General features: G+C 46.1%; 1 protein-coding gene, 1 long non-coding RNA gene and 1 pseudogene across 2 annotated transcripts; 2 read left to right on the top strand and 1 right to left on the bottom strand.

The window, feature by feature from the left end:
- The first annotated feature begins 1,711 nt into the window (after positions 1-1,711).
- Positions 1,712-19,054, top strand: LOC147911535 (uncharacterized). The gene is made up of 3 exons (XR_015551228.1): positions 1,712-2,037; positions 16,612-18,353; positions 18,950-19,054. It is a non-coding gene; the product is annotated as an uncharacterized LOC147911535 (long non-coding RNA).
- On the bottom strand, positions 11,878-12,503 carry LOC147911536 (methyl-CpG-binding domain protein 3-like 1; annotated as a pseudogene).
- A 71-nt stretch (positions 19,055-19,125) lies between the features above and the next one.
- Positions 19,126-21,542, top strand: LOC147911534 (ral guanine nucleotide dissociation stimulator-like). The gene is made up of 4 exons (XM_087428038.1): positions 19,126-19,276; positions 19,750-19,902; positions 20,046-20,422; positions 21,189-21,542. Exons 1-4 carry the CDS (start codon positions 19,126-19,128, stop codon positions 21,540-21,542), a joined length of 1,035 nt encoding a protein of 344 aa, XP_087284164.1.
- The last annotated feature ends 4,365 nt before the right edge of the window (positions 21,543-25,907 follow it).

Below are 25,907 nucleotides of genomic sequence, written 5' to 3'. Positions count from 1 at the left end.
AATTACATGAGAAATTTAGTTCCTCACTCACACACACTAGCCACATTTTAAGTGCTCGATAACAACATGGGGCTAATAATGAGTGTATTTGGGAGTGCAGACAAATGTTTACATTACTGCAGAAAGTTCTTTTGGACAGGACCCAGAAGCAGGGTATCTAAAATCAGGGTAGAATTCTAGACACCCTTGTTCATCCTTTGTGCCCTTCCAGGTCTGTACCCCACAGTAACTACACTGGAGTGGACTCCCTGTGTACCTTGCCACCTTGGCACAGAGACTGGACATAGTTGCCATCTATGAGGAATTCCTGTGGCTGACCCAGAATGGTACCCAGCTGCAGAACTTGACCCTGGACAGGAAGAGTGTCCTTGGGGATAGTAAGGCTCCCTGGTCATTGGGAAAGGAAATAAGGCCTTTCTGGGGACTCTGGATACCTGGGGCTGAGAGAACATTGAACTTTCTCAGGCTGGCAGGTGGTGGCACAGTCCCCCAGTCTTTCCCCACCATTGAGAGAGAGAAAAGGACACCAGTGTAATATAGGTGGCCCTCACCTTATCCTAGACAGCTCTGTGACCTCAAACTAGTCACTGCCCCTCTCTGGACTTTTGTTTCCTTATCTCTGCACTGAAAGCCACTGGGCCAGATGGTCAGTGAGGGCCTCCAGCTGTGTGTGAAGCAGACTTACAGGTTTGGGGGTGGATGTGTTTCTTGATCCACAGGCTATAGTTTGCCAAGTCCCACTCTAGATGAGCACCAATGCTCTAGAAATTTCTGCAGTGGTGGAATGTTCTATATCTGTGCTGTCCAGTGCATAGCCACATGTGACTGTTGAGTGCTCGAAGGATGATATTGTGACTCGTCTTTATTGTTATTGAGGTACTAGAATTTTTATTTTATTTAACTAAAGTTAATTTTAATTCAAAAAGAGACTTGTTGCTGCTGCATATGAGACAGCACACCTCTAAGTGGTTGTCTGGATAGAGGTACACTTAGGGGGACCTGCACCCCTCCCCCCATGCCCACTGGTTGCTGTGTGTCTTACCCTCCTGGAGTTTTTGTTGTAGCTGGCAATAACAAGAATAGAGAATTGAAACTTATCAATTATTTGATGTGAACAAACTCATACTTGCAGGCGAAAATCAGAAAAGACTTCCTGCAGGAAATTACAGTGTAGATTAATCCTAGAAAATGAATATTAAGCAAATAGATAAAGGAGAAGGGGATGATGTGTTTCTAGGCACGGAAGAACCCTTTTCAGTGTGAATTTGCAAATTTAGAGAGATCCCATAGGCTTGCCAACTGTGAGGACCCATTCTCCCCAAGGCTGTCGTAAGAAAGTCCATTCAAATTCACTCATCTGTGCCCAGAGGTATGAATTTGATTTAATTAATTACACTTTTGTTCTGTGATAATTGCCTTGGATTTTGTAGCAAAGTGTGCTCACTTTTTAGAGATGGAACTAAAATGGGGTGAAACATCATGATGTCTACTTGACTTTAATATTTCATTGAATACGTGGGATGAATCAAGTCTGGCAAGTGTTAATAATTTATACATTGATGAAATATTGTTTTAATTGGATTGAATATACATTGGTAAATCTAGATGATGGATGTTTATGAGACTGTTCCCTTTATTTTTCTGTGTGTCTAAAAAGTTATATTAAAAAGAGTGAAACACACTGACATGCACTCTCCATTTTATTCACTTCCAGAATATACTCCCAACAGAGATGACACCTTGATTGTGAAGCCTGGTAAGCCTGCAGGAAGCCCCAGTCCAGGGTAGGAGGTGAGTATCTTGATGCTGTGCCTCATCGAAGAGAACCAGGTGAACATGTTTTTGGATGATGAGGAAAGTTAGCCAAACCTTGTCAAGGATGGTTGAGGCACAGTGGGGTCAGCAGGAGCCCTGGGGCGATGACAGGAGGTGGTTCACCCCACCACTTGTCTCCCCAGACCTCCTTTTCTGGGCCCTCATCCTCATCTTCTTGGCAGGACTCCTGGTGCTTATACAGGCCTGACCTGCTGTCTCCTGGTAAGACATGACGTGTTGCTTGTCTTCTTAGTATTGGGTTGCAAGAGCTCTTTATATACTATAAATACACGTCCTTTTCTAGGGATATGTTTTGCAGATGTTTTCTCCCAGTCTGTGCATGGCTTGTTTTCTCCTTCACAACATGAGTTATTGGGGAAATGCAAGTGACAGTCATCATGAGATTCCACCACACTTGAGTATGTCTATAATTAAAAAGACTGACTATAGCAAGTGTTGTTGAAGATGTCAAGTCACTGAAACTGTCATCGAGTGCTGGTGAAAAATAGCTTGGATGTGTCTTTAATAATTCCATACGTCTACCCAGCCATTCCTCTCCTAGGAATCCATCCAAGAGAAATAAACCCATATGTCTATACACAGACTTGTACACACGTGTTGATAACAACCTATTTATAGTAGATAAAAACGGAAAACAACACAAATGTCCATCTACTGGTGAACGGATATGCAAATTGTGGTATATCCCCACCTTGGAATACTATTCAACCATAAAATAGAATGAATTATTTTTTCTTTTTTAATTATTTTATTGAAATTATAAAGGGTTTTAACATTGTGTAATTTCGGGTGTTCATTATTATTTGTGACTTTCTGTATAGACTGCATCGTGCTCAGCACCAGTAGTCTAACTTTTATCCATTACCATGCATATGTGGCCATTTAACTCTTTCACTCAACACCCAGCCCCCTTCCCCTCTGGAAACCACTAATCTGTTCTCTTTATTCCTGTGTATGTTTATCTTCTACATATGAGTGAAATCATGCATATTTGTCTTTATCTGGCTTATTTCATTTAACATCATACCCTGAAGGTCCATCCAGGTTGTTGCAAACAGGACGATCTTGTCTTTTTTTTCTGGCTGAGTAGTATTCCATTGTATATAATACATACCGCATCTTCTTTATCCATTCATCTGTAGCAGGGCACTTGGGTTACTTCCATGTCTTGGCTATTGTGAATAATGCTGCAGTGAACGCAGGGGTGCATAAATCTCTTTGAATTGTTGATTTCAATTTCTTCGATAAATACCCAGTAGAGGGATAGCTGGAAGGTATGGTATTTCTATTTTTGTTTTTTTGAGAAATCTCCATACTGTTTTCCCTGGTGGCTGCACCAGTTTGCACTCCCACCAGCAGTGTGTGAGGGTGCGCTTTTCTCCTTATCCTCTCCAACATTTGTTATTTTTTGTCTTGGGAATTATGGCCATTCTGACAGGTGTAAGGTGAACTCTCATTGTAGTTTTGATTTGACTATCCCTAATAATTAGTGATGTTATACATCTTTTCATGTGTTGATGGCCTTCCATATATCTTCTTTGGAAAAATGTCTGTTCATATTCTCAGCCCATTTTTAGATTGGATTGTCTGTTTTTTTGTTGTTGGGTTGTATGAGTTGTTTATATATTTTGGAGATTAACCCCTTGTCAGATATATGATTTGCAAATATTTTCTCCCAGTTGGTGGGTTGTCTTTTCGTGTTTTTTTTTTTTTTACTTGTGAGGAAGATCAGCCCTGAACTAACATCCGAGCTAATCCTCCTGTATTTTTCTGAGGAAGACTGGCTCTGAGCTAACATCTATTGCCAATCCTCCTCTTTTTTTTTCCCCCCAAAGTCCCAGTTGATAGCTGTATGTCATAGTTGCACAACCTTCTAGTTGCTGTATGTGGGACACGGCCTCAGCATGGCCGAACAAGCGGTGCATCTGTGCGCGTCTGGGATCCAAACCTGGGCTGCCAGTAGCGGTTCGTGTGCACTTAACCACTAAGCCACGGGGCCGGCACTAGCTTTTCGTTTTGTTCATCATTTCCTTTGCCTTGCAGAAGGCTTTTAGTCTCATGTAGTCCCATTTGTATATTTTTTCTTTTCTTTCCCTTGCCTGAGTAGACATGGTATTGGGAAGGGTGCAGCAAAGACCGATGTCAAAGACTGTACTGCGTATATTTTCTTCTAGGAGTTTTATGGTTTCAAGTGTTAGATTGAAGTTTTTTATCCATTTCGAGTTAATTTTTGTGTATGGTGGAACATAATGATCTACTTTCATTCTTTTGCATGTGTCTGTCCCGTTTTCCCAACAGCATTTATTGAAGAGACTTTCCTTTCTCCATTGTATGATCTTGGCTCCTTTGTGAGAGATTAACTGACTACAGATGTGTGGTTTTCTGTCTGGACTTTCAGTTCTGTTCCATTCATCTATGAGTCTGCTTTTGTGCCAGTACCATGCCATTTTCATTACTATAGCTATGTAATATATTTTCAAGTTAGGATTGTGATGCCTCCAGCTTTGTTCTTTCTTCTCAGGATTGCTTTTGCTATTTGAGGCCTTTTGTTATTCCATATATATTTTAGGATTCTGTGTTCTATTTCTACGAAGAATGTCATTGGGATTCTGATAGGGATTACATTGGATCTGTAGATTACTTTAGGTAATATGGACATTTTAACTGTGTTTATTCTTCCAATCCATGTGCATGGAATATCTTCCCATTACTTCAGATCATCATTGATTTCTTTAAATAATGTCTTATAGTTTTCATTGTATAGGTCTTTAACCTCTTTGGTTAAATTTATCCCTAGAGACTTTTTTCTTTTTGTTGCAATTGTAAATGGGATTGTATTCTTGAGTTCTCTTTCTGTTAGTTCATTATTAGAGTATAGAAATTCAACTGATTGGGGTAAGTTGATTTTGTACGCTGCAACTTTGCTGTAATTGTTGATTATTTCTAATAATTTTCTGATGGATTCTTTAGAGATGTCTATATTTACAATCATGTCATCTGCAAACAGCAAGAGATTCCTTTCTTCCTTTCCAATTTGGATTCCTTTTTTTCTTTTTCCAGCCTAATTGCTCTGGTCTAAACCTCCAGTACTATGTTGAATGGGAGTGGCGAGAGTGAGCACCTTTGTCTTCTTCCTGTTCTCAGAGGAATGGCTTTAAGTTTTTCACCATTAAGTATGATGTTGGCTGTGGGTTTGTGATATATGACCTTTGTTGTGTTGAGGTACTTTCCTTCTATACCCATTTTATTGAGAGTTTTTATCATAAATGGATGTTGGATCTTGTCAAATCCTTTCTCTGCATCTGTGGAGAGGATCATGTGATTTTTATTCCTCATTTTGTTAATGTGGTGTATCACATTGATTTGCGGATGTTGAACCATCTCTTCATCCCTGGTATAAATTCCACTTGATCATCTTATATGATCCTTTTAATATATTGCTGTGTTCGATTTGCTGATATTTAGCTGAGGATTTTTGCATCTGTGTTCATCAGTGATATTGGCCTATAATATTCCTTCTTTGTGCTATCCTTGCCTGCTTTTGCTGTCATGGTGATGTTGGCCTCATAGAATGAATTGAGAAGTGTTCCATCTTCTTCAACTGTTTCGAATAGTTTGAGAAGCATAGGTATTAAATCTTGTTTGAATATTGTGTAGAATTCTCCATAAAAGCCATCTGGTCCTGGATTTTTGTTTTTTGGGAGTTTTTTGATGACAATTTCGATGTCTTTACTTGTGATTGATCTGTTCATTTATTCTATTTCTTCTTGAGTCAGCTTTGGGAGGTTGTATGAATTTATCTATTTCTTTTAGGTTATCCAATTTGGTGGCATGTAAGTTGTTCAGTGTATTCTCTTACTGTCCTTTGGATTTCTGTGGTATCTGTTGTAATTTCTCCTCTTTCATTTCTAATTTTATGTCTTTGAGCCTTCTCTCTGTTTTTCTTAGTAAGTCTGGCTAAGGGTCTGTCACTTTTGTTTCAGTCTTCTCAATGAACCAGCTCTTTGTTTCATTGATCCTTTCTAATGTTTTTTTAGTCTCTATTTCATTTATTTTTGTTCTAATTTTTATTATTTCCCTCATTCTGCTGACTTTGGGCTTCATTGGTTCTTCATTTTCTGGTTCTATTAGGTGTAGTTTAAGGTTACTTATTTGGTATTTTTCTTGTTTGTTGAGGTGCGCTTGTATTGCTATGAATTTCCTTCTTAGAACTGCGTTTGCTGCATCCCATAAGAGTTGTTTTGTGGTCTTTTCATTTTCATTTGTCTTCAGGTATTTTTTGAATTCTCCTTTCATTTGTTCATTGATCCAATGTTTCTTCAGTCGTGTGTTCTTTAGTCTCCACATATTTGTGACTTCCCCACCTTTTTTCTTGTAGTTGGTTTCTAGTGTCCTAGCATTGTGGTCAGAAAAGAAGCTTGATATGATTTCAATCTTAAATTTATTCAGGCTTGCCTTGTTTCACAACATATGATGTATCATTGAGAATGTTCCATGTGCACTTAAGAAGAATGTGTATTCTGCTGTTTTGGGAGGGTATGCTCTCTCTATATCGATTAAGATCATCTCATCATATGTTTCATTTAATTCCACTATTGTTGCCTTTCTCTTCATGATCTATCCATGGATGTAAGTGGGGTGTTCAGCTCCCCTGCTATTATTGTGTTGCTGTTAATTTCTCCCTTTATGTCTATTAATAGTTGCTTTATATTCTTTTGTGCTGCTGTGTTAGGTGCATACATCTTTATAAGTTTTATGTCCTCTTGGTGGAAAGTCCCCTTTATCATTATATACTGCCCCTTTTTGTCTCTCATGGTCTGTTTTATCTTTAAGTCTGCTTTGTCTGATATAAGTATGGCAACACCTACTTTGTTTTATTTGCCATTTTCTTGGAGTATTGTCTCCCATTCCTTTATTCTGAGCCTGTTTGTTTTCAGAGCTGAGATGTGTTTCCTGGAGGCAACATATTGTTGGGTCTTGTTTTCTAATCCACACCACCACTCTGTGTCTGTTGATTTGGAGAATTCAATCGATTTACATTTAGATTGATTACTGATACGTGAGGACTTAATCCCACCTAATCTATATTTCCATTGTTTCTCTTCCTTTGTGTTTCTGACTACCATTTCATTTTGGGGGTTTTCTGTGTAGGTTTTCTCTTTTTTTATGATCTATGGCTCTTCTCTGATTTTTTGTTTGCTGGTTACTGTGAGGTTTGTATGAAGATCTCATAGATGAGATAGTCCATCTTCTGATAGCCTCTTATCTCCATTAGTCTAAGCAGGTTCCATCTCTTTCCTCTTCTCCTTCTGAGTTATTGTTGTCACAAGTTATTCATTTTTGAGTTGTGCATTTGTGACTAAGTTGAAGTGTTTATAGTTACTTTTGATGCTTTCCTTCCCTTCTTCTTTTAAGTTATAATTAAGTATTTGCTACCCTGTTGTGAAACAGAGCTGTAGCTTTCTGATTTTGTCTGTCTATTTATCACTCTGGTCAAAGATTTGTAGACATTTGCCTTCTTTTTGTTTCAGGTATGAGGGCATTCTTGATCATTGCTTGTATGGGAGATTTAGTGGCAATGAAATCCCTCAGCCTTTGTTTATCTGGGAAAACTTTTATTTCTCCATTGTATCATAAGGATCCTTTCACTGGATACAGTATTCTTGGCTGAAAGTTTTTGTCTTTGAATGTTTTTAATATATCATTCCATTCTTTCCTTGCCTGTAAAGTTTCTGCCAAGAAATATGCTGAAAGCATGATAGGGGTTCCTATGTAGGTTATTTTCTTCCATCTTGCTTCCCTTAATATTTTTTCTTTGTCATTGGCTATTGCCAATTTTACTATTATATACCTTGGAGAAGGTCTTATAGCATTGATGTAATTAGGTGTTCTCTTGGCTTCATGTACTTGTAGGTCCGGTTCTTCCCCAGGTGTGGGAAGTTCTCAGCTATTATTTCTTTGAACAAGCTCTCTGCTCCTTTCTCTCTCTTTTAGCCCTCTGGAATACGTATAATTCTTATGTTGTTTTTATTATTGAGTCATATATTTCTCCAAGAATTCCTTTATTTTTTGAAAATCTGAGAGCTATCTCCTCGTCCACTGGAAGCATTTCTATATTTCTATCCTCTAAATCACTAATTCTTTCATTCATAATATCAGCTCTATTTTTTAAGGATTCTAGATTCTTTTTTATCTCATTAATTATGTTCTTCACATCCAGAATTTCTGCTTGTTTTTTTTAATAGTTTCAGTTTCTTTAATGAAGTATTCATTTTCCTCATTAATTTTATTCCTGAGTTCATCGAACTGTCTGAACATTCTTGTAACTTGGTGAGTTTCTTTATGACAGTTATTTTGAATTTTCTGTCATTTAGATTGTAAATTTCTGTGACTTCAAGGTTCATTTCTGGAGATTTGTCATTTCCTTCTGCTCTGAATTGTTAGTGTAGTTTCTTATGATGTTTTATGAACTAATCTTTTGCCTGTGTGTTTGTGGTAGTATCAGTTCACAGATTCCACCTGCTACCGCTGTGGGGGAAGCATGAGCTGTGTCTCTGATCCCACCCCATATGCTGGAAGTTGTGTGGGTACAATGGCTGTTCCCACCCGCTGGGAAAGCATTCACAATGGGCTCAGAGCTGCCGCTACACAGAGACACGTACCCAGTTGTGAGACTGCAGCACTACTATGGGTATTTGTACCATCTCGGAAAGCATTTGCATGTGCGCGTATATCTGCTGCTGCCTTGTCTTATGCTCATGCCAGCCTCTGTGCTTGGCGGGTGGGGTTTCTTCATGGGTTCTGAGCATTCCCCAATCATTGCGACTGCAGTGGCATGGTGGGATTTCCAACCATCCAGGAAAGCATTTTTGTGCAGGTCCAGGGCTGCAGCCAACCCCTCCCAGAGTTGCACCAAGACGCATTCCTACTTTTGCGGATGCAGCAGTACTATTGGCTCTCACGCCAACCTGGGAAGTACTCGGGCGTTTGTACAGTGCTGCCACGGAAGTCTTGGGGATACGAATGAATTCATAGTACATGCAATGACAAGCATAAATCTCAGAATAATTATGCTGAGTGAAAGAAGCCAGTAAAAAATGAGTACATAGTATATGATCCCATTTATAAAAATTCTTGGAAAATACAGGAAAATCTATAGGGACATATACCGGATCACTGGTTGCCTGGGAATGAGAATGTGTTTGCAAACGGCAGGGAAGGAGGAATTAAAATGAGCATGAGGAAATTTGGGATGGATGGGTGTTCCTTTTCCTGATTGTGGTGATGGTTCAATAAGTTATAATCAAAATGTATCAAATTGTTCACTTTAAATGTATGCAGTTTACTGTATGTCGTTAATACCTCAATTATGCTAGAACATGTAGGGGAAAGAGAGGGAGAGAGAGCCAAAAGAGGGAAAAGGGGAGGAAAAGAGGACTGAGGGTGAAAATTAAGTGGAAAAAAGAAAGGGAGACATAGGAGGCATCGGGTCTCTGTGGCTTTGGCATCTCCTTCGCCTGGAGTCTCCCATACTGGGCAGCTGACTGGACCATTCTGATATGCTCTGCTCACCTCACAAGTCACTGTCTGTCAGCGGAAGAAGGAGGGCAACTATGAGGTCCAGTGACGACGCCTGGGCTATTACCTGCCTCATGGCGACCTACGGAAGCTGCGATGACTAGATCTGACTAGGTCTGATGTCCCGTTTTCCCAGCTGGTGTCCAGAGGAACTTGGCTGGAACACAACGAACCTACATTGGACGGACACAGGCTCCGAGCCTTTCTAGACTTGGCCCCTAACTGGCTTACAGGGGACTATGCTGAAAGATTTCACCTTCCTTAATTCCAGAAAATGACTGCAATTTCTGTCTTGTGGTGTCACACCAGTTCATCCCTCAGGGACACCAGAATTGGTGAAACCAGCACAGATATTGCCATCGTGTAAAATCGAATCCCCACTTCAGTGTAAGCTTTCCCTTCTTAGGAAACTTTGAAACATCCCTCCCCTTGACTCTGTGCAGCCATCACACCCCTCTCAGTTCCTCCATATTCCTCCCCCACTGAAGACCTGGCAGTCTCAGGTTCCCCTTTTCTGCTTCATTCTCTGAAGCTCAGATTCACCAGGACTTCCAGATCAATCTCCCTCGATGGCTCCTCTCCCCACTCATGGGTCCTCCATGATGGGAAACAGGCCAAGTTGGGAGGAGTGGGTGAGACATGACTCTGAAGTCACCTTGGGCTTTGGGAGCTGAAATGACTAGGTGTCTGGGAAGCCTGAATCCCAGAGTAACATCAAGGCTCTGGGAAGAGAGTATCTGCTCTGGATGTAAAAGTGAATAAAACTCGGCGGGAGAAAACTGAGGGAACAGAAAGAGTCTTTTTTCATCTTTCTCTGTACAGAGTCCAACTAGCCTCACAGCAGATGCTCCCCAACAAGCAGTCTAGAGCATCCCAGGCGTGAGGCAGGCTCAGCTGTTCTGCCGTGGGTCTGTGGGAACAGATTACATTATCTGTACACACTGTGCAGACGACCACAGCTGAAGATACCCAAGGGCTGAGAATTAAAGTCACAGTCATGGCACTCTCTCAGACTTTTTGTGTGTGAGCTTCACATTCTCAATCTTAAGCAGTGATTCTCTGAGAATGCACACTTGAAGATTATAATGATTAATAATATTATTAATCATTGCATACATTATACGTTATACACTGTACATTATAATTATAAATTAATGTTTAATTATTATACATTAATATATTATTATATATTACATTATTATAATAATATCATTATAATGATTAATAATAGTTATCATTATTGACTAATTTCTGCTAAGCAACATGACTGGCAAGCTCTGCGTGTATTATCTCAGTTACAGTCACTATTTTTAGGGTTTTATTCCCATTTTAAGCTAAAGATATTGAGGCTCAGATATATTAAATAACTTGACAAAGAAGAAAAATAATTACTACAAAGCTTAAATAAACACCTATTCAAAATATGTGTCAAAGAAAGTAAGACATTATCTGACCTACAAACAGACTCAAAGTTGACCTCACAGACCCGCAGTGAAAGAAGCGGTAAAGAATGTACATCAGAAAGAAGAAAAGTGAACCCAGGAAAACATAACAGGAGTCACGAGGAAAGGAAAAAACAGTCTGTCTAATTTAGTATTAGTTTTAAAACAAGACATTAAAAACACATTCGAACCAAAATTCCAGATGATTACCATATGGAAGAATAGAGGAGAGAAGACTTAGCTAAAAAATAACTCATTTTTTAGGGAAGATATAAATACTAAGATACTCTATTATTGTTTAACACATTGCTCTCAGAAACTGATAAATCTGTGGGACAAAAGTAAGTAATGATAAAGAGGATTTGAAGAGTGCAACATACTCGATCAGGCAAATAGACAAATCCCAACACACTGGCTTATTGTGACACTTGTGATGCTGAAAACAGTCGTTCTCCTGACAGCATGATACCGCAATGGCATATCAATTTTCATGAATGAAGTTTCCACCACATATAAATCTAAAAAAAGGGAAAATGCAGTATGTCATTATGTGCGGCTGTGATTCAACATGCAACAAATACCAGAAAAATAGAGACCCAGAAGTAGGTGTCTTTTTTGAGAAGACAGATATAACAGCTCTTTAGTGAAATATTATGTTGGAATCTATTGGAATATTACACAAAAAGGACAATCCATTTGGACTAAGTATGTTTTCTCTGTGACTGTGAGGGCAAAACTCGAAAGAATCCCCTGACTGTGATAACTCTCTGTTGATCTTAAAATACAAATGCATAACACTCAGGAAAGGAAAATGAGAGAACAAAATGAGAAAGAAAGATCTCCTTTCTCTCCTCACCTGAAACCCAGTCTCTCACCTCAGAAGGATCACTGTCTGTATCTTCTCTGTCATGCAAAGGAATCAAAGAAAAGAAAACTATTGGTACATATTCAAGTTTCAAGAGCTCAAAGCAAGAAGACATCAGGACCCCTGCAGAGGCATTCATGTAGTGTGAGCTCCATGTCATCTGCACCGTTTTGTCTTTTCTTCATCGTGTTTGTCGGGACGTCCTTCTTGTCCCCTCACTCTCCCTGCCTCACTAGCAATTCTGTCTGCATGAGTGCTACCGCCAGGCTCTCTCTCGCTGTCTTCACTTTCTCTTCCTGTTTCCTGATATCCTCCTCAGTCACCAGAAGTTGTTTGCAAAGGAGCTGTGGGATGTACAGACCAGCTCCTGGGATTGTCTCTGCCGAATCTGAAGACCAGGCAGGGGTGGGCATGGGACTGGAGTTCAGACCACTTGCGAGCACACCTGGCAGTGCTGCACCTGTGCAACTAGGTGCAAGATTCAGCAGGGCTTTGGCAAGGTCCAAAGGACTTAACAGTTCTCCAGCACTCTGCAGAAATGGAAAACTTGCTGTCTCTTCTGCCAGCAGAGTTGTTGGGGCTGCTCCAAGGTTTCCTCCCTTTGATGGCATCTGACCTCATTGCCAGGATAGGATGAGATTCTAGTAACTGGCCTCTTGAATATGTAACTGGACATCCTCAAAGGGATGGAGATGCTCAAACCAGGCTTTGGGTTGGATTGGTTTCCACAATCATGTCGCTTCCTCTGTGATGATTTGATCATCATAATTCTTTTCCTCGTACCCTATAAAAATAAATTGTGAATGTGGATCAGAGTGATAAACAAAGCCTGCCTTCCCAGGACAATTATGTCAGATGCCTTGTACTTCTACCCTCCCTCTCTCCCTGTGGGGATTAATCTGACCTTTGTCCTGGGACATCATCAAAGAGATTTGGGTCAATAACAGAAAGCTCGAGGAAAAAACTCAGGACTACTGCATGTCATTTCTTCTCCCCCATGTTGTTAGACACTTATGAGTATGACTTTATTCTCATTTTGTCCTTGGCACTCTCAACAACAAAATCCTTGGTGCTTCCTGTCAGGACACACTGTCCCCAGTCCTTTTCTAAATCCCAAATCATACCATTCTTCTGTACTATATGACTATTCATTTGATTAACCCATTGACCAGTTGGTGTTCATAGCTCCATTAGAGTTTAAATCAGTAGTGAAATTATCATCCACTCCACTCCTAGTGACTGTTATTTGACAACTGTGAACATTAAATCTCAGTACAGAGAATATGTCTGGAAAATCTCAACTTACAAATGGAGATTGTGCTGTAAGTGGGAAGTACACATTGGGTTTATTAAACCCAGGAAAAAAATGTAAACTCTCTCATTATGAAGTTTTGTGTAGAGTGCACCCACATGGATGATATCTTGGTTATAGTGGGTTAAAATATACTATTAAAATTAGTTTCACCTGTTGGCTTTCATTTTTAAAAGTGTGGCTATTAAGAAAAAAATTAAATTCTACAATATAGAGTGCTTAATGTTACTATTGGACAGTACCGTTGAAGCCATCAGTGAAAATAAAGTCCAGAGACAATGGTTAGGGACATTTTTTCCCTAGAAAATGAGTCTACACTGACCCACACTGCAAGATGCAGCAAAAACTGTCATACACACACACAGACACACACACACACACTGACAGAATGAAAAAAACCTCTTCCTAGAGTCCCACCTCTTCTCACATGGCATGAGGTTGCACTCCTACTTAGTCCTAAGTGGACTAATCTCAAGAAAGAAGGCAGAAGTCAAGGTAATTTACCAGTTAGGAAGATCTAAAACCAGAGACTAAAGCTCAAGATATGTGGTGAATTTCCTGTCGTGGTTTCTGTTATTAATTCAATATGTTAGGGAGACTTTTCCAAGGAGGGTTGTTTTAAAACTCACTTTTTCTTTACTATGTAAAAATAGACAGGCTATGTAAAGAATAATTACTCTAGGCAATCAATGAAAAGGAGATGATAGAACACGAATACCCTTATTATAAGTCACTACTGGATTAGAGAGTCAGGGAACAGCTGACATTGGGTTGATTTGGCCTTAATTAGGCTGATTCTGATTTCATGACCATCATATTGATTGTATTATGTCAGAACCTACGAAACTTCCCAGCCCCTCCTACTATTTAACCACCAAGGCCCACCAACCAGACCAGTCCTTGCTGACACATCCCCTGCCTCCATCCCTTCTGACAACACCTGGAGGATTTTCCCCAAATCCCACTCTGTCCCTGTGCTCTTCTACCTGCCCCAGTGCCAGGGAATCATTTTCTCCAAGGCTCAGGATCTGTGTGTGCCCAGCTCTCGGGATGGCACCTCTCCCTCGAGTGAAGGAAAGGATCAGAGCATAAACCCTGTGAGCTGCAGCTATTTGACAAAGACTGGGGATTGCTGACAGAAAAGAACCTTTAGTGGGCACAGTTACCAGGGTCCAAGAAGTCCCAGTGACTCCTCCAGGGAATGTGATGCAGGACAGAGCAGGAATGTCTGCCTGTGGTTCGGCTTGGGAATGCCTGTAGGATGACATAGGTGACATTGGTAATGCATTCGCCAATGTTGTTCACTCATTTATTCACCGTGTGTCATGGAGTGCTTTCTGCGTTCATCCAGACAACAGGCTCACCCTCTGGGGCTCACAGGCAGTGTCAGAAGAATTTCTAAAATATAGGTACAAATGGCTGGATTTCGTCATTTCTTATGGCTGAGTAGAATTCCATTGTGTATATATACCACAGCTTCTTTATCCATTGGTCCCTTGATGGGCACTTTGGTTGCTTCCAAGTCTTGGCTATCGTGGTGATGGGTTGTAATTAGTATTTTGGTGGTGAACATGATGTAGCCCATGCAGAAATAGAAGTACAATGATGTACACCTGAAATTTTTACAATGTTATAAACCAATGTTACTGCAATAAACAAAAAATTAAAAAAATAAAAAAATAAAATATAGGTACAGCACTGGTAATACACTAGGTGTTTCAAGCATTTTTCAAACATTAACTCCTTTAATACTCTCCATAAACCTACAAAATATGTATGCTGATCATTATTGCCAACTGACAGTTGAAGAAACTGAGGCACCAATCAGGTAAAGAACTCATACAATACAAATATCTAATAAGGGATTGAGCTGGAATTTGGACGTGAGGAGTTAGCTCCATACTCTGTGCTCTTAACCATGACATTTACTCTCTAAAGACTTCACATCATGAAAAAATTTGATCAGTTATCCATTTTCTTGGTGCATTGAGTAGCCACACTATTTTATCTGTGCCTGAAAAATAGACTACCTGCGTAGAAACTACTGCACATTCACACTCAAATTACATCTACCAATGTCTCCAGTCCCTGAAAATTAATACAGAGAACATTTCAGAATGTTTCTTGCCCAGGTTGGGAGGACTCTGAGGGAATCTCAGTGTTGCTATAAGAAGCTGAGGACAGGATGGGAGTGGGTCTCAAAGGGACAGTTGTCCTCAGGAGTCACCATTGAATGACAACATTGATGGGAGGGTCTCAGCAGTGACTGAATTCAGGATCTGGTGGTGTTTTAACCCGGTGCTTATCTTCTGGCTGTGGGTTTATGGTGATGCAGCACAGGGAGAGGGGATGGTTCACTGTGTTCTTGGGGAAACCAGACCCAGGAAAGAGAGAGAATGACGGTTTCCTTAAACAATGGACTCATGATGGGAAAAATTCGGCTTGGAAGAGACAGTCCTGTGCCTGGTATAACCAGAAGGAGTTGCCTCTGCTTCAGCCAAAGCAGACAGCCCTTCCTCATGCACTCATTTTATCTCAATGGGAGGAAGGAGGAGGAAATCATGTAATGCTCTTCTGGATGTGAGATATGTGATGGCAGAGACTGTGCTAGGAGGTTCTGAAAGGCTGTCCTGAGGCATTTCAGACCTTTGCTGTGACCAGAATGACAAGTCTAAGCACACCTGCGTATGTCTGGGAACACTTAGTGTGTCAAGGAGAAGGCTCCCTGGTGCAGAGACTCACAGGAAGAAGCGAGTTTGACCAGGGAAGGTCAGAAATGTGGCCAGTGTGGCTGGAGGGAGCCTGAGAAGAGAGAGGAGGGGAGAGAGGAGGGTGATCAGGCTGGATACTGGGACATGGCAGACTGTTACTTTCTGTTCCTCTGTGACAACATTACTCCCAAACCTGCCACCTATAAAGTACAAATATTTAACATCTCACAATTTCTGTGAGCCAAGCATCAGGCATGGCTTAGCTGGGTGCCTCTGCCTCAAAGTCTCTGTGAAGCAGGGGCTGTGGTCTCCACAGGGCTCCAATGGGGGAAGATTTCCATCCAAGATCACTCACATGGGTTTTTGTCAGCATCCATTTGGACCGAGAGTCTGAGCTCCTGTCTGTCTGTTGGCTGGACACTCCCTCAGTTCTCTCCTATGGAGCCTCTACCTAGTGCAACTGACAACATCAGCACTTGCATTCCCAGTTCTGGTGATTTGATAGAGAGCGAGAGCGAGAGAGTGAGAGAGAGAGAGAGAGAGATGGAAACAGAAGGAGGGAGGTAAGTAGGGAACCCAAGTAAGTCAGTAAGTGGGAAGTGACAGACGTTTTGTAATTAAAACTTGGAAGTGACATCCCATCACCTTGGCTGTGTTCTGTTGTTCAGAAGCCAGATACTGACCACTTAGTGGTGACACAAGGATGTGCACTCCAGGAGGCAAGGAGCATTGGGAACATTGTGAAGGCTCCCACCCCATAGGCCAACATGAGGCTCTTGGGACTGATTCTGAGTAAAACGGGACCGTGGAAGGCTTAATGTCAGTGGATCACAATGTCTGAATTTCATCTAATTTCAACCCCTTCAGGACGCAGACCTGAAAATGAGGCTGAGAGTGGCAGTGTCTTACCAAAGATCACACATCTGGGACCCAGAGAAGTTCTGACTGGTATTCTATGTGATGTCCTACTCCTTGTACTTCCTTCATCTCTAATTGTCTGCATTAGACACATGTGACACCAGACCACAGGTGTTGTACGTATTATCACATATACACCTGATGAGGTCCCTAGGAAGCTCTTTTTAGCGCAATCCTCATTGTGCAGCTTGGGAGACTGGGGAGATCTTGAGAGGAACAGCAGCTTTTCCAAGACACAGAACTGGTAGGAAAAAAGAGGTCTGACCTCAGCTCTGTCTCCTCAAAGCTGGGGCCTGGATCCACTCCAAGGAGCTGTGGGGAGGGTGGTGATTGGTATTTGTGTACAGTGATGGAGATGACATGGGCAAGGAGGGAGAGCAGCCAACAGCCTAGTTGGGGATTTGGGTGGGTCTCATTGAAGGAAGGGGTCAAGTAATATAACCTTGAAGAAGTGACCTCACTTCCTTGGTGACAGCCCCCAACAGAACTTAGAACTCTTGTTACCAGGCACCCACATTGTAATCACAGCCTCCTGTCCAGTTCATTTGAGTGGAGACACTCGACACAGCAGGATGTTCTCGTGTTGTTCCGTGACTTTCCGAGGCTCTGGCCCCCAGAAAGCCAAGAATGAGGGCTTGTTAAGTCACTTTAGACGTTGGCTCAACCCTCACCTCGAATGTGTGTGGCCTTTTGGCAGGAGGAACCATCGGGTAACAGTTTAGGCCAGGGAAGGCCACTCTAGGTCAGGCCAGAACTGTGATCCCAAAAGGACAGCCCCACACCCCTTGACCCTCATTGTGTGTTTTTGGGCGGGAGGTGGAGTTAGGGAATTTGGGGATGAGGAGGATCCAGGCTGGGCAGGAGCAGTAAGCTAGATGGTGGAAGTCGGGCAGTGTGTCAAGTTCATACTCAAGATCTTGGCTGCAGGAGAGGAAGGTGAGTGCTGGGGACCAAGCTCCTCTATCCGCATGTGAATGCCAGGACCACAAGGTGCCTCGCATTCCTTCCCTGGTGGAGTCTGTGCTGATGCCGCTCTGTGCCTGATCTCTGTTGGGGTTTCCCACTGTGGCAAAGTCCAGGCATGTCCCTGATCCCCCCTGGCCTGACTGCTGGGCACTGTCACTGCAAAGCTGCACCCAGGAGATGGTCGAGGATCTGGTGGATGGTTTCCAGTTTGCCATCTCCCTGGAGTGGACACAGGTGCACCAGTCTATCAATGACCAGGGGTGCTCTGAGGTGAGTGTGGGTGCAGAGGGGTCTTCACACCCAGGGCCCTGAGATGATCAAGGCAGTACTAGAATCCAGACTCAAATCTGAGATTCCGCTGGGAACCGCTGCCCCGAATTTTCTCACTAGAGTGCCCCACAGTACCACTCTCAAAGGAATCTGGACCTCCACCCCTCCCCACAAGCTTCACAGGAGGGTAGAAAGTCACCTCAGTCCTCCTGGTGGTTCACCATTGTGTCACTGACTGTATGTCCCTCCTCCTCTCCCCCAGTGTGAGCATGAGTCCACTGTGAATTTAAATGAGGCCTGCAGGATGCGTGCCTTCCAGGCGGCATGATGGATAAACTGACAGAGTCCATGGCACCAACTTTCCTGAGCAGGAACATCTCCAGCTTCACCACCTTCGTGGTCAACTAATCAGCCTCAGACACATCCCACTGGGTCCTGGACCAGCTGTTTACTAGGTGAGTAGCCACTCCCTCCTCAGCACAGTGGTGACTCTGCCCTCTGCCAGCTGTGTACCTTGGGCAAATCCCCGCATCTCTCGGAGCCTCAGTTTGCTCTTCTGAAAAGTGGGGGGGTGTAAATTTCATGGTGATCTTGTAGGGACTAATGGGATCAGCAATGTCAGGTGCTTACCTGGTGCCTGGATCTGCAGAGAGGGCTGTAGACATGCTGTGGTTGTTCATGGTTATTATTTCTCTCTTTGTCACGAAAAGTAGTCTTCCTCATCGTTTTCTGGGATGTGGCCTTTCTGAGTTTGGAAAAGCACATGGAAACCACCCTGTCAAGGAGGTGGAGATTCTGTTCAGCTGGTCCTGGTTGTTTTCCTTGTGGTAGCCAATCAGGAATCTCTGTGGCAGCAGAGGGGCCCCAGTCCCACTCAGGTGTCTGGGATGGTTCTGGTTGGACTTCACTCATGCAACCATGTAGATTAAGCACCTACTACATGCAGGACTTTTGGAGACACTTAGTAAAACTCAGTGAATAAAGGAGATACAATTGCTGGGCCTCAATTGTCGTCTGAGAGTCAGACAGTCACATTGGACATCATTCGCAGGTCCTGTTCTCCATCGTACATCCCAAGTGGTGCCCTGATAGCCTCCTTTACATCTAGAGGCATCTTTCCTTATTCCAGCCAGGAGGGCAGAGTGCAGGACCATCTGAAAACGTGAGTGGTCTTTGGGTCCCGAAGAAGGGCTTCCTGTCTCTACAGAAGAAGGTGTGGAGGGAGAGATGGGGGCTGTGGCTGGGGCGGGCCTTTCAGAACCCACATCTCATGCATCTTTTGATTTCCATGGGAAGGCCGAGGTCTGGTGGCTTCCAATCCAAGAGGACAGGACTCAAAGAGCTTGGATGGGTGTCAGGACCCCTGGGAGTCCGAGGGGTGGCTTGGCTGAGTTGTCCCCAAGAGACCCATTCCCACCACAGACCCATCAAAATCGGCCTCCCCACATCCACCTCTTCTGAAATCAACCTCCAGTTCCAAGATAGGAGATGTGTGAGCAACCTGCTCACAAATCTGCCTCAGTGCTCAGTCCAGTTGTACAAGTGCATGGAGGGCTGGGCTGGGCTGTGTCCCAGCCCTTTGGGAGAAGAGTGTCAGTGAGAAGAGAGTCACGACAGAATCTGTGTTCAACCTGCTGTATAAGCAGACCTGCCACTGCCAGGATAGCCTCACAGGGACCACTGCTGCCGTGGGGCTCTCCCTTGGATGGGAAGGGGCAGGCATAGGGGCCCAGTCCCAAGCCAGGTGCCTTGGGGGAGAAGTGTGGAGGGAAAGGCCAGGCCTCTGACTCTGTTGCCCACTTGCCTCCCCCAGTGCCATTTCTTCTCTGGTATGAACCTGCCTGGACCCAGGGCAGGATTTCTGGGAACCCCTGCACTATCCCTGCTTCAGGGCGAAGCTGGCCTCTCTGCATGTCAGCTTGCCTGGCTCGGGGCTGCAGGGCCACGCCTACCTTCTCCAGGTCCAGCTGGAGCATCCACGGCACATTGAGGCAGAGCTGGAAGGTGAGGTGACTGCAGTCTGGGAAGAAAATTTGCTGAGTGTTCAGAGGCTTTGTTCCCTTCAAGGCAGTGGGGTCTTTCCTGGCTTTGACAGGCACAGGGGAAGTCACCTACTTGAGTGATACTGTTTCTTTCTCCTGCTGCAGTACCATCTCCAGAGCTCCCTCCAGCTCCAGAGCCAGAGCAAGGGCCAGCTCCACGGCTAGATCCAGCTCCAGCTCTAGTTCCACCACCTGTGCCAAAGCTGGAGCCAGTGTCACCTCCATCAGTCCCTCCAGGGCCAGAGCCACCACCAACATCAGCTCCAGCCCCAGTGCCAGCTCCTGAGCAGGAGTCAGATGGACCATTGGCTCCAGGGAGAATCCTCCCTCCACCTGGAGAGATAACAGCAGAGCCAGATCCAGCCCCAGAACCCACCTGCCCCTGGGACGTGACCACCAAGAACCTTCTGAGGGAGGAGAAGCCTGACTTCTTGGAGTTCCCTCCCCAGCTGGTGGCAGAGCAGTTGACACTGATGGATGTGGTGAGCAGTGGGGCTCTCAGGGCAGGTGGGGCCGGCCTTCGCTGTGCCATGAGCTGCCCCACACCTGCCATTTCCTGATCCAGAATCCCATGATCTCGGTCCAGCTTCCCTGCTTACCCTCATGTAACCTGAGCAGCCTTCTTAACTCCCAAGCCTTTGCTGTCCTCATGTGGACAGTAGAGATGGACACTGAGAGCAGCTGCCATGCAGAGTGGCTGTACTGATGGATGAGGTGGAGCAGAGAGGAAGTTGGGCATAGTCTGTGCTTTGGTGAGGGAGGGGAGCACACTGAAGTGCTGTCTGGTCCTTGGGTAGTTCACTCATTTGCCCAGGAGGCCTCAACAGGCTCAGCACTTATTAGGCACCTCATGTGTACATGACTACATGGCAGACAAACAAAGCCCGTGGTTGTTGCTCCCTTGGGGGAATGTGCATCTGAAAGAGGAGTCAGACCCCAGGATGATCAGAATGGGTGGAAGATGCCCCTAGAGATGGTCAAGCAGGAGCCAAGTTCTGGTGCTTGGACGAAGTGAGACTGGGCAGTGAGCAAATGCCACTTCCCTGGGCCACAGTATCGGGTCCTGGGTCATCCTGTGCTGGGTACCCTGAGGGGACACAGGCAACACCCAGGGACTCCCACAAGCCTCAGGTCGCATTCTCAGCTTCCTGAGCTCCAGCTCTCATCACTGACCCGGCCTGGGACTGGGGGCTGCGGAAGCTGAGCTGGGCTGTGGCAGGGCTGCGTGACACTCCCTGTCCTCCCCAGGAGCTCTTCAAGAAAGTGATGCCCCATGACTTCCTGGACTCCATCTGGTCCCAGTGGGACAACAGGGTCAGTGAGCACCTTGCACCCACTATCCATGCCACCATGACCCACTTTAGCAGAGTGGTCAAATGTGTCATCACCAGCTGCCTCGGGGACCCGAGCATGACGGCCCAGGACAGGGCCAGCGTGGTGGAGCTCTGGATCCAGGTGGCCAAGGTAAGATGTGGGAGGCCCTGGGAACCCCTCTCTAGAGTCTTGGGAACCGTTCCTTCTCCTTACTCAGTTCTCAGGATTGAAGTCTGTGGTCTGAGCCTTCGCAGAATCCTTAGGCTCCTCCTGCCAGGGCCTCGATGACCTGACTCCTGGTCCCAGTGGTAGGAAGCTCACCCCATCCTGGGCTCCTTCCTTGGCTTGAGCTAAAATCCTCCTCCCTTGGAGTGTCCCTCATCAGGGTCCAGCTGTGCTCTTCCCAGGTTTTCTGAGCCTCTGTCTCATCCAGGACAGGAGACGTCCATGAGGGGACAGAATCCAGAGGAAGCAGGGCTCCAGCTCCCCCTCACAACACATTCTCTTCCCTTCCCCAGAAGTGCCACGGCCTGAGGAACTTGTCTTCACTCCATGCCATCCTCTGGGCAATGCAGAGCCCCTCCAGTCAGCATTTAAAAAAGACATGGAGACAGGTGTCCAGGTGGGTAGACCTCTCTCCATGAGAGGCACCACCTGTGTGGACCAGACACCCCCCACAGGGCTGCCATTGCCCTTCAGTAAGCTGGGACCTCCTGGGAGACAATGAACCCTGGGGACAGGGTCTGACCTGGTTGGGAGGCATGGAGTCTTTCTGGAAACTTAGGCCAGTGGTTCTGCTTCAGGAATCAGTTTCCCGAAGTGCCAGATCCTGGCTTGAACAAAATTGAAGATTTTCAAGTGTTTGCTTTGCAGCAACAGAACTCTCTGTCCACCTGAAATCAAAACTCTTTAAAACAGGTTTGTTCAGTAGATAAGAGAATGAAGACCCCAGGTGGCAACAGCAGAGCCCCCTCCCCAGTCCCAGAGACCTCTGGGCTCAGAGGACACATTGAAAATGCTCATCCAGGCTGTCTGTATAATTCTGCGTTTTCAAACAAAAGGGATTTACCTTTAAACCACCCCACAGTGTTTCATTCCTTTTTTCCCTCCTCAAGAGAAACTGCAAAAAATTTAAAACCTTGTGCAGAATGGACCAGTGGGAGAGGAGGAAACTGCTCACGGAGGTGAGTGGAGGCTCGAGATCTGGAAGGAGGGAAGGTGAAGGGGGAGGAGGGACCAGGCAGGGTGTTCTTTGGTAAGTTTTTCACTTAAGGTTCCCTGAGAAATAACGGTGTGTCTTGTCAAGCTTGACAGGAAGCGGGGAGTGTGAGCTGCAGGGGCAGGTGGGGACTGTTTGGGGTAGGAGACCTTTGTCATGGCGTAGAGTGGTGTTGGTTGGACTGTTCCAGGAGGTGAGGAGCTGGCAGAATGAGCAGGTCTCTGGCTTCCATGCAGGCCCATCAGCTGGCCCTCTCCCTCCAGGCTGGTGGGTGGATGGAGTGGGTGGGGGTTCCTTTCTTCCTAAAGCAGCCCAGGCTGTCCTCAGGAAGCCAGGCCCCTGCAGCTCCTTCGGTCTTCACTGCACCTCGCAGGGAAGAGCACCCTGCCTGCCCCAGGGACAGGCACTGTGTGGTCACACAGGCCAGGTGGACACACGGGCTGCCCAGCCTTGGAATGTATGGTGGATCTGGGACAGAACTGTGTGCTCTCTGGGACTCTGCACTCTATCCCGATAGTGGTCATTGCTGACAACCCAGTGAGAGTCTACCCCGGTGCCTTGTTGACAAGGATACTCCCCAGATGGCAATGAGAATTATCGGAGAACCTACAGATTCTGAATGGACCTTCCTGGCAGGACATTAGAAGTTTCAAAGTAAAAAAGGATGCAAATGTCACCATTACACAGCGCCCTGGTCACCCCCTACACTGTCACTCAGATGTGGCTGAAAGGGGTCCCCTTCCTGAGTGAATGAAGGAGGAGTTCTGTGCAGGGACAATCCTGAGGGGATCCTAGGGAGCTGAGGCATTTGGCATGGCCTCAGGTCCAGCCTGGAGTCAGAAAATCCCAGGGGCTGGGACAGGCAGAAGCCACTTGGATATGCCCCATGAGACACCTTTTGCCTCCCCATCCATGAGTCAGCCTGACTAAGCGCCTAGACACACCCCGAGAGTCCAGAGGACAGGACCTTGGTCAGAGGTGTGTCTGGAGGAGGAGTGAAGGCCGGGGGACAGGGCCTCTGGCTGGGCGGGGGAGCGGTCTCTCCTCTGTGGGCCCCTGAGCAAGTCACCGCCCCTCTGTGGGCCTCGGTCTCCTCATCTGGGAAATGGAGGGAGATGATCTGTGGTGCAGGTCTCACAGGGGTGATGAGGTACAAGGGGGAGAGGGATGTGCAGGAGCTTTGTGCTCCTCCTCCTCGGGGGCGAGGGGGGACTACTGGTGACAGTCAGATGACACTGAGTCCTCAGGGAACCCTGAGAGGCATGAGGAGTCCTCCTCACACTTTCCTGATGAAGAGAGAGGCTTAGGGGTCTGGGAAGGCCTGAGGGCACAGAGGAGGGAGTGTTGGAGCTGGGATTGACTAGAATCAGAGCACTCTAGAATGGGAGCAGCCATAGACACCAGATGTCCAGGGTCCAAGATCAGGGGCCTGGGAGACTCGAGGAAGGGTGCATGGCCTCTGGAGCCTGTCCTTGAACCTGCAGGATGTGACCTCTGTGGGGGCCACCCTGAAGATGGACCACCAGGGAACCCAGGAGAGGTAGCAGCAGGTGAGGGGGCCTGAGGGGGAGGGTCCAGGTGTCAGAGGAGGGGGTCTCCTCCCTCACAGCTGGAGGCCTCCCCAAGAGAGGGGTCACTCCTCCTCCAGCCCAGCTCCTAGAGCCCCAGAGCTTGAAATGCCTGCCCTGGAAGTGACCAGGAGGAGGCCTGGAATGGCTGGGCTGAGGGAGGATTTGGGGGGGGAGTGGCAGGGACCGCACAACCTGGGATTTGCCAAAAGCTGCCCCTGGTAGCTGACGGGGGACGTTGGGTGGTCCTGGAGGGGGCAACTGGGGGGAGGCTGCTGAGGGTCCTAGGCTGCTCTCTGTGGGAGTCTGTGGTGGGCAGGAGGATGGGGTGAAGTGATTTGGGGGAGGGTCCATGGGGGCACCTGAGAGGTGGGACTCATCACCCCTCCCACCCTGATTTCACAGGGTGTCATCCCCTTCCTGGGCATGTACCTCTATCACCTGAAGCTGCTAAATATTGGGATGGAGGATGGTCTGGAAGTGAGTGAACCTGGAGGTGGGCCAGGGAGCAGGAACCTGAGTTTTGGGATGAGAAAGCCCTGCACTGGCCCCTGAGCTCTCAGTACCTGTCAAACCTCCTCTCATGAGAGCCCCACGGCCACCCCTGGGAGCTGGGGAGTCAGGCTCATCTTAGCAATGCGGGAACGGAGGCTCCACGTAAGACCCCCACGAGGCTCCCCAGCCTGGGGAAGCTCAGAGCTGCCTGCCTGCAGAGCTGCAGGAGGCTGTGTCTGAGCTGCACTCAGCCTCCCCATCAGGCCCTGCCCCTGGGGGAGTGCCATCAGTCCCTGCAAGTCAGGAAGCACACCTGTGGTCCAGCTGTCCCTTCTTGCCTGAGGCCTCAGTCTTCCCGTCTGTCATCAGAAATGGGTGGGCTACAAGGTCTCTGGCTTCAGCTCCCCTGTCCCTCCTGTTCTGGAGCCCAGAGCCTGGCCCAGTGTCAAGTTCTGTTTGTGGAAGTTCTGCCCTCTGCTGGGCACTGACAGTCCTGCAGCCTGAGAAGGGGTAAGATAGGGGCTGGTTATGGGCTTGGGGGGCTGTTTCTGATGGACATTCGCTGTCTTCTTTCCAGGGAAATCTGGTGAACCCCAGAAATGGCGTGAGGTGAGCATCTGTGGGGAGGGTGGGGAAGTGGAAATCACAGACCTCGCGTGGCAAGATGTTTCGTGTCCTCATCCCTCGGGTCTTACATTTATTGGATGAGTTAGATCCACAAAGTTGGGAATCCCATCACGTTGGCGGGTGCGGGAGGGGCTGGCATCAAGGACACCTTCCTGGATGAGGAACTAATTCAAGCCAACTGTGAGGACAGGCAAGTCCTGAATTGAGGGGGAAAGCAGGAGGGTTCCCGAGTGAGCACAGACCCCAGGCCGGATCCTCACTCCCCACAAGTCCCTGGCAGGGTTCCCCACCCAAGCCCTGTCTGCACCCTGTCCTTCCTCCCAGAAATGCAAAGTCATCAGGAGGATCCAGCTGCTCCAGCAGGCTGCAAATAAGTATGACCTGAAGCCCGAAGAGCGATTTGGGGCCTGTTTACAGGCCATGGAGCCCCTCAGTATCGATGAGAGGTGAGGGCACAGGAGTTGGGTGAGGGCAGGCCAGACTCTCTCTTATGTGGATTTGTGTTACAGGGATGTGAAACTTTCCTGTTGGGAGTTTTGAAAGATGGGGCAGGAGAGGGGCAGGTAGAGAAGTGGGTCCAGCAGGGGAATGCCACCAATCTTAGACACAACAGACACAACCTTACCAATTAAAATACTGAAATGCTCCCCGCGTGGGTGGTGAACAGACACTGCTCAGAGCTCACCCCAAGAACCCACCCCACGACCAGGAGCTAAAGTGTTACCACCCAGCATTTTGAACATC

Source organism: Ceratotherium simum, unplaced genomic scaffold (assembly GCF_057802395.1).
Source record: "Ceratotherium simum simum isolate JZ-2026a unplaced genomic scaffold, ASM5780239v1 HiC_scaffold_43, whole genome shotgun sequence".
Lineage (NCBI taxonomy): Eukaryota > Metazoa > Chordata > Mammalia > Perissodactyla > Rhinocerotidae > Ceratotherium > Ceratotherium simum.
This window is presented reverse-complemented; position numbering and strand designations above follow the sequence as displayed.

What these genes read in the sequence shown, in the direction of transcription:
- LOC147911534 (XM_087428038.1), top strand. Translation starts at nt 19,126, where the DNA reads ATGGGGGCTGTGGCTGGGGCGGGCCTTTCAGAACCCACATCTCATGCA. An exon ending in GACCCCTGGGAGTCCGAGGG is followed by an intron (nt 19,277 to 19,749) that starts GTGGCTTGGCTG and finishes GCCTGGACCCAG; the next exon opens with GGCAGGATTTCTGGGAACCC. An exon ending in CATTGAGGCAGAGCTGGAAG is followed by an intron (nt 19,903 to 20,045) that starts GTGAGGTGACTG and finishes CTCCTGCTGCAG; the next exon opens with TACCATCTCCAGAGCTCCCT.